Genomic DNA, 15,061 nt, shown 5'->3' with positions numbered 1-15,061 from the left:
TTCTGCTTGACAGAGTTTCTGAGGATATGGCATCCCGGTCTTGTATTCAAGTGTGCTGAGTGGTGCAGAGTGGTTGTCTATGTTACCAGAAGGAGGGCCACCAGCTTTTTTAGGAGGGGTTTTTCTTGGGTTTGCACATGCTTGACCTCCTCTTTCTAGGCGTTCAATGCCCAGGCTGGTCCCTTCTTGGCGTTAAATGCCAGGCCTGCCCCCGTTCTGGGTGTTGAACGCCTGACGGCATGCCCTGGGTTGTTGTGTTTTTGCATTCTGACGCTTCCTTTCCTCCTTGCCTCTCTTTGTCATGAGAATGGCTGTTTAGTGTCCTTCCATTCCTCAATTGGATGGCTTGGCACTCTTCTCTTATCTGTTTAGATAAGTGTTGTTCAGCTTGGTTCAGTCGTGCCTCTATATTCTTGTTAGAGGCACGAGTTTCTTACAGCACCTCTTGTAGGCTTAACAATTGTTGTGTGAGGGAGTGTAGCCGCTGAGTTAGCGATTCACTCTATTTTGGAGGGTCTGAGTCAGTGTACACTGTGATGACAAGTCATCTTATGCTAGTTTCACAAGCATTTTTCACTTATTTCATTAGGTTGTATGCACTTTCTTGAGTAATAAGTAAGTAATTGGATTGGAATTTCATGCATCTCCTAGGTCAATTAAACATGGTTGTTTATGTGCTCTATCATAAGGTTTTATGCTAATTTTGCTTGATGTTATGAATGATGCAAGCACCTTGTGATTATAGCCAACTTTGATGCAATTGTTTTATTGATTATAGGTGAAAAAGAGGCAAGAAAAAAAGCAAGAAAGCAGAAGAAAAAGAAGAGGAAGAAGCAAAACAGAGGAAGTAACGTTGGTGGCCAAAGTTAGTCCACTAATGTTACCTCAAACGTTGGAAGCAAATGCAGAAGCAAAAGTCTGCATAATTCTGGTACCCACGTTGGAGGTAACGTTGGCTTACCTCCAACGTTTTTGATATAATGTGCTTTCTGGAAAATGGGAAAAATGTGGTGACGCGTACGCATTATATGCGCGCACGCGCGGATTAGAAATGCTGACAATCCATGCGCACACGTAGGTTACGCGCACGCGAGGATAGAGCAACGTTGGAGGGAATGTTGCCAGTCCAACGCTGATGCCAATGTGCGCGATATGAGTTCCAAAATCTTGATTTTGAAAAAAGTGTATCGACGTGCACGCATATGCAACGCGTACGCATAAGCCAAAACGTTGACAATCCACGCGCACGCGTAGGTAACGCGAACGCGTGGATAATTCAACGTTGGAGGGAACGTTGCCACTCAAACGCTAAGTCCAACATCATCGCAAAGCTTTCAAAAACTGGAATTGCATGATTTGCATCTACGCTCACGCATAGGTTACGCACATGCGTGGATGTGTATTTTGACCCCAGACGTGCAAAAGCGCAGGTAATGCTTACACAAAAAATGGTAAATTGCACCATTCACGCGTATGCATGAGCCATGCGTACGCGTGGATAGGTGAACGTTGACACTCCAACATTGAGTCAAACCTTGATGGCAGCAACCAGAACCCATTTTTCCAAAGGGGCGTTTGACTCAACGTTTGCGCAAAAACATTGACTCCAACGTGAATACCAGAAATACACAATGGGAACACCTCTCTTCAAAAATGCATTGGGAGCCAATCCAATTAAATCCAACAAAGATCAAGAAGCTCAATCGAAGGACTTGAAGGATGAAATGGAAGGTGTATAAATAGAGAAGAATTTGATTTAGAGGAGGAGTTAGTGAGTAGGGAATTTCAGCATAGAAAGTTAGCAGTTCTGAATTTGTATTTTTTCTTATGCACTTTTCTTTTGCATTTCTCTGTAACTTTCTATTTTCTGGTTTTACTTGAGCAATGATGAACTAAATCCCAAATTCATTAGGGGGAGGAGCTCTATTGTAATTCCAATGAATCAATGAAATTCTTCTTCTTCTCAATTCAATTGTGTAGCTATTGGGTATCTTATGTTTAAACTATGAATTATTCACTCCAAAAGGGGGTTTAATTCAATTGAATGTGGGTGTGAGCCTCAGAAAGGGAATCACCTACATTAGAATTGGAGCTGTATCATTCACAACTCTCTTAATCAACACTATTCGGGAGGAATCGAGGTTTTGATAATTTGTGTGGCTTATGGATGAGAGAATGTGCTCTAACTTTTCTTATGACAATTAGATCAAGGAATTGGCAAGATTGATTGTGATTAGAGATATTGGATTACCAAAGAATTGGGATCCAATCAATTTCAATCCGCCATAAATATACTCATATGATTGAGAAAGGAGTTGAGACTTAATTGATTCATGATGGATTATGATATCTCCAATCCCTGATGAATCATTTCCTCTGATTTTCTTCATTACAAATCTCTCTGATTTCATTTTCCATTTGATTTGTCTTGCTGTTTGATTTCCTTCACCCATTTCCGTTTACAATTCATGAAATTTAAGCTTCCTTGCAATTTAGATTCTGCAACTTTACTTTCTTGCACTTTAAGATTCAGTTATTTATATTTCTTGCAATTTAAGTTTCTGTCATTTTAATTTCTTGCACTTTAAGTTTCAGTCATTTAAGTTTTTTTCCATTTAAGTTCATGTCAGTTTTACCATTCAACATTTAAATTCCTTAAAATTTACTTTCTGTTAATCAAATTTCACTTAATTCATCAATATTAGCTTAACTAGACTAATCACCATACTAAAGTTGCTCAATCCTTCAATCCCTGTGGGATCAACCTCACTCCGGTGAGTTTTACTACTTGATACGACCTGGTACACTTGCCGGTTAGTTTGTGTGGAATCGATTTTCCCTCATCAAGTTTTTGGTGCCGTTGCTGGGGATTGATTTAGATTAACAATGATTAAGTAGGTGATAATCTAGATTAAGCAGTTTTATTTTATTTTTGTTAAGCACACTAACTGTTTGAGATTTTGTTTTTACTAACCTTAACTTCATTTTAGCAATAGAGTGTGCTCTGTTTTGGTTTTTGGTTTGTTTGTGTTGTATGCTTGGAGGAAGAAGTGGTGCATCCACCTTCTTTGATTCTGAACCAGAGAGAATCTTCTTGAGATTGAGAAGAAAAGCAAAAAGGAAAGGAGTGATTGGAGAAGAAGAATCAAAAGAGGAAGACCAAGAGATAGAGGGTAACCTCCCTAATCCACCAGAGGACGTGGCTAACAACAATGGCCAACCTCAGAGGAGAGTTCTAGCCTCTTACACCTTCCCCAACCCAAGAAATTGTGGGAGCAGTATGCTCACCCAAAATGTTCATGCAAATAATTTTGAGTTGAAGCCTCAACTCATCACTTTGATGCAAAACAACTGTTCTTATGGAAGGGTCCTCTTGAAGACCCAAATCAACACCTATCAGTCTTCTTAAGGATATGTGAGAGTCAAGACAAATGGTGTGTACCCAGATATCTACAAACTGCTACTATTTCCATTCTCCTTGAGAGATTAGGCAACTCAATGGCTGGAAACATTTTCCAAAGAAAGCATCAACAACTGGGATAATCTAGTGAGCAAATTCTTGGCTAAATTCTACCCACCTCAGAGGATCATTAGATTGAAGACAGAAGTGCAGACCTTCACCCAAATGGATGGAGAATCACTTTATGAGGCCTAGGAGAGGTACAAAGCTTTAATTAGAAAATGTCCACCTGAAATGTTTAGTGAATGGGACAGACTGCAGAATTTCTATGAGGGTTTGACTTTAAAGCTCAAGAGGCCTTGGATTACTCTGTTGGAGGTTCACTACAGCTCATGAAGACAGCTCAAGAAGCCCAGAATCTCATAGATACTATGACCAATAATCAATACTTCTATACTCATCAAAGGCAACGCCAACCAGCTCCAAAGAGAGTTGTACTAGAGTTTGAAGGTGTGGACACCATCTTGGCACAGGACAAAGTGATGCACCAACAAATTCAACAGCAAATGGAGATTATGGCAAAGAGGATAGATGGCCATTAACTAGCTACAGTAAGCACAACAATTCAACCATCATCTGTGTAGGGACAAAATGAAGAAAGCTGTGAAGAGCAACAATCTGAACAAGTCCAGTATGTGCACAACCAATGTTTTGGGTCAAATGATTTTTATGGAGACATTTACAACCCCTCTTGGAGAAACTACCCAAATTTAAAGTGGGGAGAAAACCAGAACTCATGGCAAAGAAATTCAAACCAAAACAACTCCCGCAACACAAATCACCAGAACCATCAAACCACTAACCAAAATCCATATGAAAACCACAAAATAACCAACACTCATCCACTTATTATCCACCAAATAACCCCTCAGCTAACCACAATAATTTTCATCCACCATCTACATCTCATACTCAACAACAACCACCCTAAGAATCCCAAAGAATCTCCAACTTGGAGATGATGATGGAGAAAATGATGAAGCATAAAAAATTGGCCAGCAAGAATCATGAGGCCTCATTAAGGAATCTGGAGAGACAAATTGGACAATTGTCCAAGCAATCAGCTAAAAGACCTACCAATGCTTTTCCAAGTGATACCATTCCAAATCCCAAAGAAGAATGCAAGACGATTCAACTTAGAAGTGAAAGGACATTGGAAAGTGACAAGGTTGACAACAAGAAGCAAGTAGAGGAGGACAAGCATAACCAAGAGACATCCAATAAGAAAGAGGAAGAGCCTCAAGTCTCAAAAAAATGAAAGCAAGTCATGGAGAAGCAACCACAATTGCAGAAGAAGGTGGTGAAGCCTTACACTCCCCCTCTGCCATACCCTCAAAGGCTACAAAAAGAGCTCAAAGATCAATAATTTCCTAAGTTCCTAGAGATTTTCAAGAAGCTGGAAATTAATCTCCCCCTTGCTGAAGCATTGGAATAAATGCCTTTATATGCAAAATTCCTCAAGGAACTCATTAACAAGAAGAGAAATTGGAATGAAAAGGAGACAGTGATCTTGACCCAAAAGTGTAGTGCTATAATTCAAAAAGGCCTTCCACCAAATCTCAAAGATCCTGGAAGTTTCATCATATCATGCACCATAAGCAACATGACTTTAGAAAAAGCTCTATGTGACTTAGGTGCCAGCATCAGTTTGATGCATCTGTCACTCATGAAAAAGCTTGCAATAGAGGAAGTCAAACCTACCAGAATGTCACTTCAAATGGCTGATAGTTCACTCAAGGTACCTAATGGAGTTGTAGAAAACTTATTGGTGAAGGTTGGAGAATTCATTTTCCATGTTGACTTTGTTATTTTGGACATGGAAGAAGAGGGACACAACTCAATTATCTTGGGGCGACCTTTCTTAGCCACAGCAAGAGCCATCATTGATGTAGAGAAATGAGAAATGATCCTCAAGTTGCATGATGAACAAATGATCATCAATGTCTTCAAAGCCATGCAATATCCACCAAAGAAAGAAAAGCATATGAGAATGGAAATGATAGAAGACTTAGTGGAAGAAGTACTTGAAGCCAACAGTCAAGAGAAACAACAAGAAGAAATAGAAGCAGAACAAGATGTCATGGAAGGGAGAGTAGCTAAAATCTCCTTTGAAGGCAAGATAGAGGAAGTGCCAAAGTAGGAATTGAAGCCCCTCCCTCCTCATCTCAAGTATGCATTTCTTGGAGAAGAAGAAAGCCTGCCAGTAATCATCAATTCCTCATTAAACATGGAAGATAAAACAAAGCTTATTGAAGTGTTGAAAGCTCACAAGATAGTTTTAGGATGGACAATTGATGATATTAAGGGCATAAGCCCTACCATCTGCATGCACAAAATCTTGCTCGAAAAAGATTTAAGACCAGTGGTGCAACCTCAGAGGAGACTAAACCCAACCATGAAGGAGGTAGTCCAGAAGAAAGTAATGAAATTGTAGAATGCTGGAATCATCTATCCAATCTCTGACAGTCCGTGGGTAAGCCCAATTCAAGTGGTGCCAAAGAAAGGTGGGATGACTGTTATCATCAACGAGAAGAATGAACTCATTCCTACAAGAACTGTAACAGGTTGGAGGATGTGTATTGATTATAGAAGGTTGAATGAGGCTACAAGAAAAGATCACTTTCTCTCCCTTTCAATGATCAAATATTGGAAAGATTGGCTAGCCATGCTTACTACTGCTTCTTGGATGGATACTCTGGATACAATCAAATAGTGGTGGATCCCAAGGACCAAGAAAAGACTTCTTTCACCTCTCTATTTAGAGTTTTTACTTACAGAAGGATGCCCTTTGGGCTATGCAATGCTCCAGCAACCTTCCAAAGGTGTATGCTCTCCATATTCTCTGACATGGTAGAAAATTTTTTAGAGGTCTTTATGGATGATTTCTCTGTTTTTGGCAATTCATTTGATACTTGCCTGCATCATCTAACCCTTGTTTTGAAAAGATGCCAAGAAACAAATTTGGTTTTAAATTGGGAAAAATTCCATGTCATGGTACCAGAAGGAATTATTCTTGGGAATAAGGTTTCAGGCAAGGGTATAGAAGTTGACAGAGCTAAGATAGAGATCATAGAAAAGCTGCCTGTGCCAGTTAATGTGAAAGTAGTAAGAAGCTTTCTTGGGCATGCTGGATTTTATAAAATATTCATCAAGGATTTTTCAAAAATAGCTAAACCACTCAGCAACTTGCTAGTGGTTGATAATCCTTTTGTGTTTGGTGAAAATTGCAAGCATGCCTTTGAAACCTTGAAAAACAAACTCACTATAGCACCAATCATCACACCCCAAGAATGGGGACTTCCTTTTGAACTTATGTGTGATGCAAGTGATGTTGCAATTGGTGCTGTATTGGGACAAAAGAAAGATAAGCTGCATCATGTTATATACTATGCAAGAAAGGTGTTAAATGAGGTACAAAAGAATTATACCACCATTGAGAAAGAGCTTTTGGCAATTATATATGCATTTGATAAATTTAGACAATACTTGATTGGTTCAAACGTTGTAGTATATACTGATCATGCTGCTCTCAAGTATCTCATGTCTAAATAGGATGCCAAGCCAAGACTTATCATGTGGGTGCTGTTGCTACAAGAATTTGATATTGAAGTGAGAGATAGGATACGAAGTGAGAACCAAGTTGCAGATCACTTGTCAAGACTGTCATATGAGAGTAATCAGGATGCACCACAACCAGTGAATGAGAAGTTCTCTGATGAACATCTTCTCCAAATACAGCAAGCACCTTGGTTTGCTGACTTAGCAAACTACAAGGTGGGAAGGAATATCCCCAAAGAATTTACCAAGCAACAGGTGAAAAAGCTACTCAATGAAGCCAGGAAATTCTTGTGGAATGAGCCATTCCTGTTCAGAAGGTGTCCGGATGGAATGATTAGAAGGTGTGTCCCCGAAAATAAGATGAGAGATATACTGTGGCATTGTCATAGTTCAGCTTATGGTGGACACTTTGGGCCAGAAAGAACAGCTGCTAAAGTGCTTCAAGTGGGTTTTATTGGCCAACCATATTCAAGGATGCCAGAGAGTTTGTTCACCAATGCAATGAGTGCCAAAGAGCTAGAGGACTAACAATGAGGAATGAAATGCCTCAAAACTTCATTTTGGAAGTAGAGCTATTTAATCCTTAGGGCATAGATTTCATGGGCCCTTTTCCCTCATCATACTCCTTCAAATATATTTTGATAGCAGTAGAATATGTCTCCAAATGGTAGAGGCCATAGCAACAACTACCTGTGATGCACTAGTTGTCCTTCAATTCCTCAAAAGATACATCTTCACTAGATATGGGGTGCCAAAAGGTCTTATCAGTGATGGAGGTAGCCATTTTTGTAACAGACAAATGGAAAAACTACTCCATAAATATGGGGTAATTTATAAGGTAGCTACACCCTATCACCCACGGACCAATGGCCAAGCTGAGCTTGCAAATAGGGAGCTGAAAAGGATTTTGGAGAAAACCATGGGAACCACAAGAAAAGATTGGACTAGAAAGTTAGATGATGCCCTCTGGGCATATAGAACAGCATTTAAAACTCCTATTGGAAGATCTCATTTCCATATGGTGTATGGTAAAGCTTGCCATCTCCCTGTGGAGCTTGAACATAAAGCTTTCCGGGCCACTAAGTTTCTCAACCTTCATTCTCAAGCAGTAGGAGAAAAAAGGCTATTGCAACTCAATGAGTTGGATGAGTTCAGATTGGAAGCTTATGAGAATGCAAAGATATACAAGGAGAAGGCTAAAGGATTGTATGATAAGAGAATTTCAAAAAGGGAGTTCAAACCAGGACAACAAGTGCTCTTGTATAACTCCAGGCTCAAGATTTTTCCTAGCAAACTCAAGTCCAAATGGACTGGCCCTTACTTGGTGACAAAGGTTCTTCCATATGGAAGCCTTGAACTTCTGAATGAAGCTACAAAAGATACATTCACAGCAAATGGTCACAGAGCAAAGCATTACTTGGAAGGGCCTTGGAACAAAGTGGAGAGCATTCATGAGCTGGGATGAACTAGGATGAAAGATGTCAAGCTAATGACGATAAAGAAGCACTTGTTGGGAGACAACCCCACCGGAGGTAGTTTTCTTTTCCTAGCTATTTCAATAAAGAGTGAAATAGATATCCTTACATTGCAAGGAGCTAAGTTTGGTGTTGTACACCAAAACAATTTAAGGGGGGAATATGTGATTCTAAGTTTGGTGTCCCACAACAGATTTCATTAAGAACACATCACAACCCTCTGAAAGAATAGTCACTGGCCCCAAACAATCAGAGAAACTACCTAACACTTGTTTAATTTCTAGTCTGTGATCTGTTTTCTTTAATAAAAGCACAAGGTCTCATGTATGCAAGCAACTTGCTGCATCATAAACAGTGGCTAGGAACTAAGTTTGGTGTTCACACACCAAAGTAAGTTCAAGAGCCTACAACCATTCATGCATGCTAACCATATTTCAAGTGCTTGGGGAACAAGCAACTTCCAATAACTTTGCAGGAATTCAATCAATCTCTGGAATAACTATGCATCATCATCAAAGGGCAAAAAGAAAGATACAATAGCTATGAATGATGATGACAAAAGGAGAGCTAGAAGACACCACCCAGAGGTTGTATTGCCACTTAATTCTCTCTGATTTGAAGTACTTAATTTGGAAGTTTTAATGTACCCCTGCTGATTAGTTTAAGTAGTTTGAATTCTGTTTGTTTAATTTTCAATCAAGTGTTCTGGTCTAAGTGCTTGTCTTCATTTTCATCTTACTTAAATGTTATGTCTTGTCCTTTTGCCTTTTGGTTGAATAAGAGATGCGTTTGAAACAGAAAGTAAAAGTCCAATATAGTAGGAACTAGAATAGAGATCAGTGGTGGTATGTGTTTGACTAGATTAGCAAGTTCAAGAATAAAGCTGCAGGATAGAATGTCTCTTTTTAGTATAAACTTGGTTGCTGGTGCGCGAAATTGTGAACAATACTTTTTTCACAACTCTCATAATCCCCGGTAATGGCTCCAAAAACGTGGTAGCTCAATACCATGGCATTACACAACTTCGCACAACTAACCAGCAAGTGCACTGGGTCGTCCAAGTAATAAACCTTACGCGAGTAAGGGTCGATCCCACGGAGATTGTTAGTATTGAAGCAAGCTATGGTCATCTTGTAAATCTTAGTCAGGCAAACTCAAATAGTAATGGTGATGAACGAAAATAACATAAAGGTAAAGATAGTGATACTTATGTAATTCATTGGTAGGAACTTCAGATAAGCGCATGAAGATGCCTTCCCTTCCGTCTCTCTGCTTTCCTACTGTCTTCATCCAATCCTTCTTACTCCTTTCCATGGCAAGCTTAAGCAAGGGTTTCACCGTTGTCAGTGGCTACCTCCCATCCTCTCAGTGAAAGCGATTGCATATGCTCTGTCACAGCATAGCGGAATTCATCTGTCGGTTCTCAATCAGGCCGGAATAGAATCCAGTGATTCTTTTGCGTCTGTCACTAACGCCCCGCCCTCAGGAGTTTGAAGCATGTCACAGTCATTCAATCATTGAATCCTACTCAGAATACCACAGACAAGGTTAGACCTTCCGGATTCTCTTGAATGCCGCCATCAGTTCTCGCCTATACCACGAAGACTCTGATCTCACGGAATGGTTGGCTCGTTTGTCAGGCGAGCACTCGGTTGTCAGGCGATCAACCATGCATCGTGCAATCAGGAATCCAAGAGATATTCACTAGGGCCTTGATCGCTTGTAGAACAAGAATGGTTGTCAGTCACCTTGTTCATGGGTGAGAATGATGATGAGTGTCACGGATCATCACATTCATCAAGTTGAAGAACAAGTGATATCTTGGATAAAGAACAAGCGGAATTGAATGGAAGAACAATAGTAATTGCATTAATACTCGAGGTACAGCAGAGCTCCACATCTTAATCTATGGTGTGTAGAAATCCACCGTTGAAAATACATAAGCATGAGGTCTAGGCATGGCCGAATGGCCAGCCTCCCATAGTGATCAAAAGATCTAAAGAAAAAGGTTCCAAAGATCAAGAGATTTCTAATACAATAGTCAAAGGTCCTACTTATAGAAAACTAGTAGCCTAAGGTGTACAGGAATGAGTAAATGACATAAAAATCCTCTTCCGGGCCCACTTGGTGTGTGCTTGGGCTGAGCATTGAAGCATTTTTCGTGCAGAGACCCTTCTTGGAGTTAAACTCCAGCTTTAGTGCCAGTTTGGGCGTTTAACTCCCATTTGGGTGCCAGTTCCAGCGTTTAACGCTGGGATTTCTTGAGGTGACTTTGAACGCCGGTTTGAGCCATCAAATCTTGGGCAAAGTATGGACTATCATATATTTCTGGAAAGCCCAGGATGTCTACTTTTCAACGCCGTTGAGAGCGCGCCAATTGGGCTTCTGTAGCTCCAGAAAATCCACTTCGAGTGCAGGGAGGTCAGAATCCAACAGCATCTGCAGTCCGTTTTGGTCTCTGAATCAGATTTTTGCTCAGGTCCCTCAATTTCAGCCAGAAAATACCTGAAATCACAGAAAAACACACAAACTCATAGTAAAGTCTAGAAAAGTGAATTTTAACTAAAAACTAATAAAAATATACTAAAAACTAACTAGATCATACCAAAAACATACTAAAAACAATGCCAAAAAGTATACAAATTATCCGCTCATCACAACACCAAACTTAAATCGTTGCTTGTCCTCAAGCAACTGAAAATCAAATAAGATAAAAAGAAGAGAATATGCAATGAATTCCAAAAACATCTATGAAGATCAGTATTAATTAGATGAGCGGGGCTTTTAGCTTTTTGCCTCTGAATAGTTTTGGCATCTCACTCTATCCTTTGAAATTCAGAATGGTTGGCTTCTTTAGGAACTCAGAGTCCAGATAGTGTTAATGATTCTCTTAGTAAAGTATGATGATTCTTGAACATAGCTATTTATTGAGTCTTGGCTGTGGCCCAAAGCACTCTATCTTCCAGTATTACCACCGGATACATACATGCCACAGACACATAATTGGGTGAACCTTTTCAGATTGTGACTCAGCTTTGCTAAAGTCCCCAATTAGAGGTGTCCAGGGTTCTTAAGCACACTCTTATTTGCCTTGGATCACAACTCTTTATTTCTCTATATATTTTTTTCGTTTTTTTTTTTTGAATAGCTTTTTCTTGCTTCAAGAATCATTTTAATGATTTTTCAGATCCTCAGTAACATGTCTCCTTTTTTCATCATTCTTTCAAGAGCCAACATTCATGAACCACAAATTCAAGATACATATGCACTGTTTAAGCATACATTCAGAGAACAAAAATATTGCCACCACATCAAAATAATTAACTGTTATAAAATTCAAAATTCATGCAATTCTTCCTTTTTCAATTAAGCACATTTTTATTTAAGAAAGGTGATGGATTCATAGGACATTCATAACTTTAAGGCATAGACACTAAGACACTAATGATCACAAGACACAAACATGGACAAACATAAGCATAAAATTCGAAAAACAGAAGAATAAAGAACAAGGAAATCAAAGAACGGGTCCACCTTAGTGATGGCGGCTCTTTCTTGCTCTTGAAGATCCTATGGAGTGCTTGAGCTCTTCAATGTCTCTTCCTTGTCTTTGTTGCTCCTCCCTCATGATCCTTTGATCTTCTCTAATCTCATGAAGGATGATGGAGTGTTCTTGATGCTCCACCTTTAGTTGTCCCATGTTGGAACTCAATTCTCCTAGGGAGGTATTTAATTGCTCCCAATAGTTTTGTGGAGGAAAGTGCATCCCTTGAGGAATCTCAGGGATCTCATGATGAGTGGGATCTCTTGTGTGCTCCATCCTCTTCTTAGTGATGGGCTTGTCCTCCTCAATGGGGGTGTCTCCCTCTATGTCAACTCCAACTGAATAACAGAGGTGACAAATGAGATGAGGAAAGGCTATCCTTGCCAAGGTAGAGGACTTGTCCGCCACCTTATAGAGTTCTTGGGCTATAACCTCATGAACCTCTATTTCTTCTCCAATCATGATGCTATGGATCATGATAGCCCGGTCTATGGTAACTTCGGATCGGTTGCTAGTGGGAATGATTGAGCGTTGTATGAACTCTAACCATCCTCTAGCCACGAGCTTGAGGTGATGCCTTCTCAATTGAACCGGCTTTCCTCTTGAATCTTGCTTCCATTGGGCGCCCTCTTCACATATGACTGTGAGGACTTGGTCCAACCTTTGATCAAAGTTGACCCTTCTTGTGTAAGGATGTTCATCTCCTTGCATCATAGGCAAGTTGAACGCCACCCTCACACTCTCCGGACTAAAATCCAAGTATTTCCCCCGAACCATAGTAAGATAATTCTTTGGATTCGGGTTCACACTTTGGTCATGGTTCTTGGTGATCCATGCATTGGCATAGAACTCTTGAACCATCAAGATTCCGACTTGTTGAATGGGGTTGGTAAGAACTTCCCAACCTCTTCTTTGAATCTCATGTCGGATCTCCGGATATTCACTCTTTTTGAGTGAAAAAGGGACCTCGGGGATCACCTTCTTCAAGGCCACAACTTCATAGAAATGGTCTTGATGCACCCTTGAGATGAATCTCTCCATCTCCCATGACTCGGAGGTGGAAGCTTTTGCCTTCCCTTTCCTCTTTCTAGAGGTTTCTCCGGCCTTGGATGCCATAAATGGTTATGGAAAAACAAAAAGCAATGCTTTTACCACACCAAACTTAAAATGTTTGCTCGTCCTCGAGCAAAAGAAGAAAGAAGAGAGTAGAAGAAGAAGAGATGAGGAAGAGGGAGATGGTGGTGTTTAGGTTGTGTGAAAATGAAGGGTTGAAGAAGGGTATATATAGGAGAGAGGGGGGTAATGGTTCGGCCATTATGGGTGGGTTTGGGAGGGAAAGTGGTTTGAATTTGAAGGGGGAGGTTGGTGGGGATTTATGAAGGATGGATGTGAGTGGTGAAGAGAAAGATGGGATTTGATAGGTGAAGGGTTTTTGGGGAAGAGGTGTTGAGGTGATTGGTGAATGGGGGAAGAAGAGAGAGAGTGGTGGTGGGGTCCTGTGGGGTCCACAGATCCTGTGGTGTCAAGGAAAAGTCATCCCTGCACCAAATGGCATCAAAATTCACGTTTTGAGCCAATTCTGGCGTTAAACGCCGGGCTGGTGCCCATTCCTGGCGTTTAACGCCAGGTTCTTGCCCTAATCTGGCGTTTAACGCCAGTCTGGTGCCCCTTTCTGGCGTTAAACGCCCAGAATGGTGCCAGACTGGGCGTTAAACGCCCAACTGCTAGGCTTACTGGCGTTTGAACGCCAGCAACATCTTCCTCCAGGGTGTGCTGTTTTTCTTCCTGTTTTTCATTCTGTTTTTGCTTTTTCAGTTAATTTTGTGACTTCTCATGATCATCAACCTACAAAAAAGATAAAATAACAAAAGAAAATAATTAATTATAAAACATTGGGTTGCCTCCCAACAAGCGCTTCTTTATTGTCACTAGCTTGACAGAGGACTCTCATGGAGCCTCAGAAATGCTCAGAACCGTGTTGGAACTTCCCAACACCAAACTTAGAGTTTGAATGTGGGGGTTCAACACCAAACTTAGAGTTTGGTTGTGGCCTCCCAACACCAAACTTAGAGTTTGACTGTGGGGGCTCTGTTTGGCTCTGTTTTGAGAGAAGCTCTTCATGCTTCCTCTCCATGATGACAGAGGGATACCCTTGGGCCTTAAACACCAAGGATTCTTCATTCACTTGAATGATCAACTCTCCTCTATCAACATCAATCACAGCCTTTGCTGTGGCTAGGAAGGGTCTGCCAAGGATGATGGATTCATCCATGCTCTTCCCAGTCTTTAGGACTATGAAATCAGTAGGGATGTAATGGTCTTCAACTTTAACTAGAACATCCTCTATAAGTCCATAGGCTTGTTTTCTTGAGTTGTCTGCCATCTCTAGTGAGATTTTTGCAGCTTGCACCTCTAAGATCCCTAATTTCTCCATTACAGAGAGGGGCATGAGGTTTACACTTGACCCTAAGTCACACAAGGCCTTCTTGAAGGTCATGGTGCCTATGGTACAAGGTATAGAAAACTTCCCAGGATCTTGCCTCTTTTGAGGTAGTTTCTGCCTAGACAAGTCATTCAGTTCTTTGGTGAGTAAAGGGGATTCATCCTCCCAAGTCTCATTTTCAAATAACTTGTCATTTAGCTTCATGATTGCTCCAAGGTATTTAGCAACTTGCTCCTCAGTGACATACTCATCCTCTTCAGAGGAAGAATACTCATCAGAGCTCATGAATGGCAGAAGTAAGTCCAATGGAATCTCTATGGTCTCAGTTTGAGCCTCAGATTCTCATGGTTCCTCATTGGGGAACTCATTGGAGGCCAGTGGACGCCCAGTGAGGCCTTCCTCAGTGGCGTTTACTGCCTCTCCTCCCTCCCAGGATTCGGCCAAGTTGATGGCTTTGCACTCTCTTTTTGGATTTTCTTCTGTATTGCTTGGGAGAGTACTTGGAGGGAGTTCAGTAATTTTCTTGCTCAGCTGACCCACTTGTCCTTCCAAATTTCTGATGGAGGACCTAGTTTCAATCA

General features: G+C 40.7%; 1 protein-coding gene across 1 annotated transcript; it reads left to right on the top strand.

The window, feature by feature from the left end:
• Positions 1-6,451: 6,451 nt before the first annotated feature.
• Positions 6,452-8,483, top strand: LOC140175622 (uncharacterized). Its single transcript, XM_072204148.1, has 3 exons — positions 6,452-6,565; positions 7,013-7,462; positions 7,857-8,483. The coding sequence occupies exons 1-3, from the start codon at positions 6,452-6,454 to the stop codon at positions 8,481-8,483; spliced, it is 1,191 nt and encodes a 396-aa protein (XP_072060249.1).
• Positions 8,484-15,061: the final 6,578 nt, after the last annotated feature.

Source organism: Arachis hypogaea, chromosome 10 (genome assembly GCF_003086295.3).
Source record: "Arachis hypogaea cultivar Tifrunner chromosome 10, arahy.Tifrunner.gnm2.J5K5, whole genome shotgun sequence".
NCBI classification, from domain to species: domain Eukaryota; kingdom Viridiplantae; phylum Streptophyta; class Magnoliopsida; order Fabales; family Fabaceae; genus Arachis; species Arachis hypogaea.
This window is presented reverse-complemented; position numbering and strand designations above follow the sequence as displayed.

Excerpts from the sequence above, each read along its gene's own strand:
- LOC140175622 (XM_072204148.1), top strand. The coding sequence starts at position 6,452 with ATGGTACCAGAAGGAATTATTCTTGGGAATAAGGTTTCAGGCAAGGGT. Across the intron at positions 6,566-7,012 it reads TGCCAGTTAATGTGAAAGTA|GATGCCAAGCCAAGACTTAT; the intron begins GTAAGAAGCTTT and ends ATGTCTAAATAG. Across the intron at positions 7,463-7,856 it reads CAGCTGCTAAAGTGCTTCAA|GTAGCTACACCCTATCACCC; the intron begins GTGGGTTTTATT and ends GTAATTTATAAG.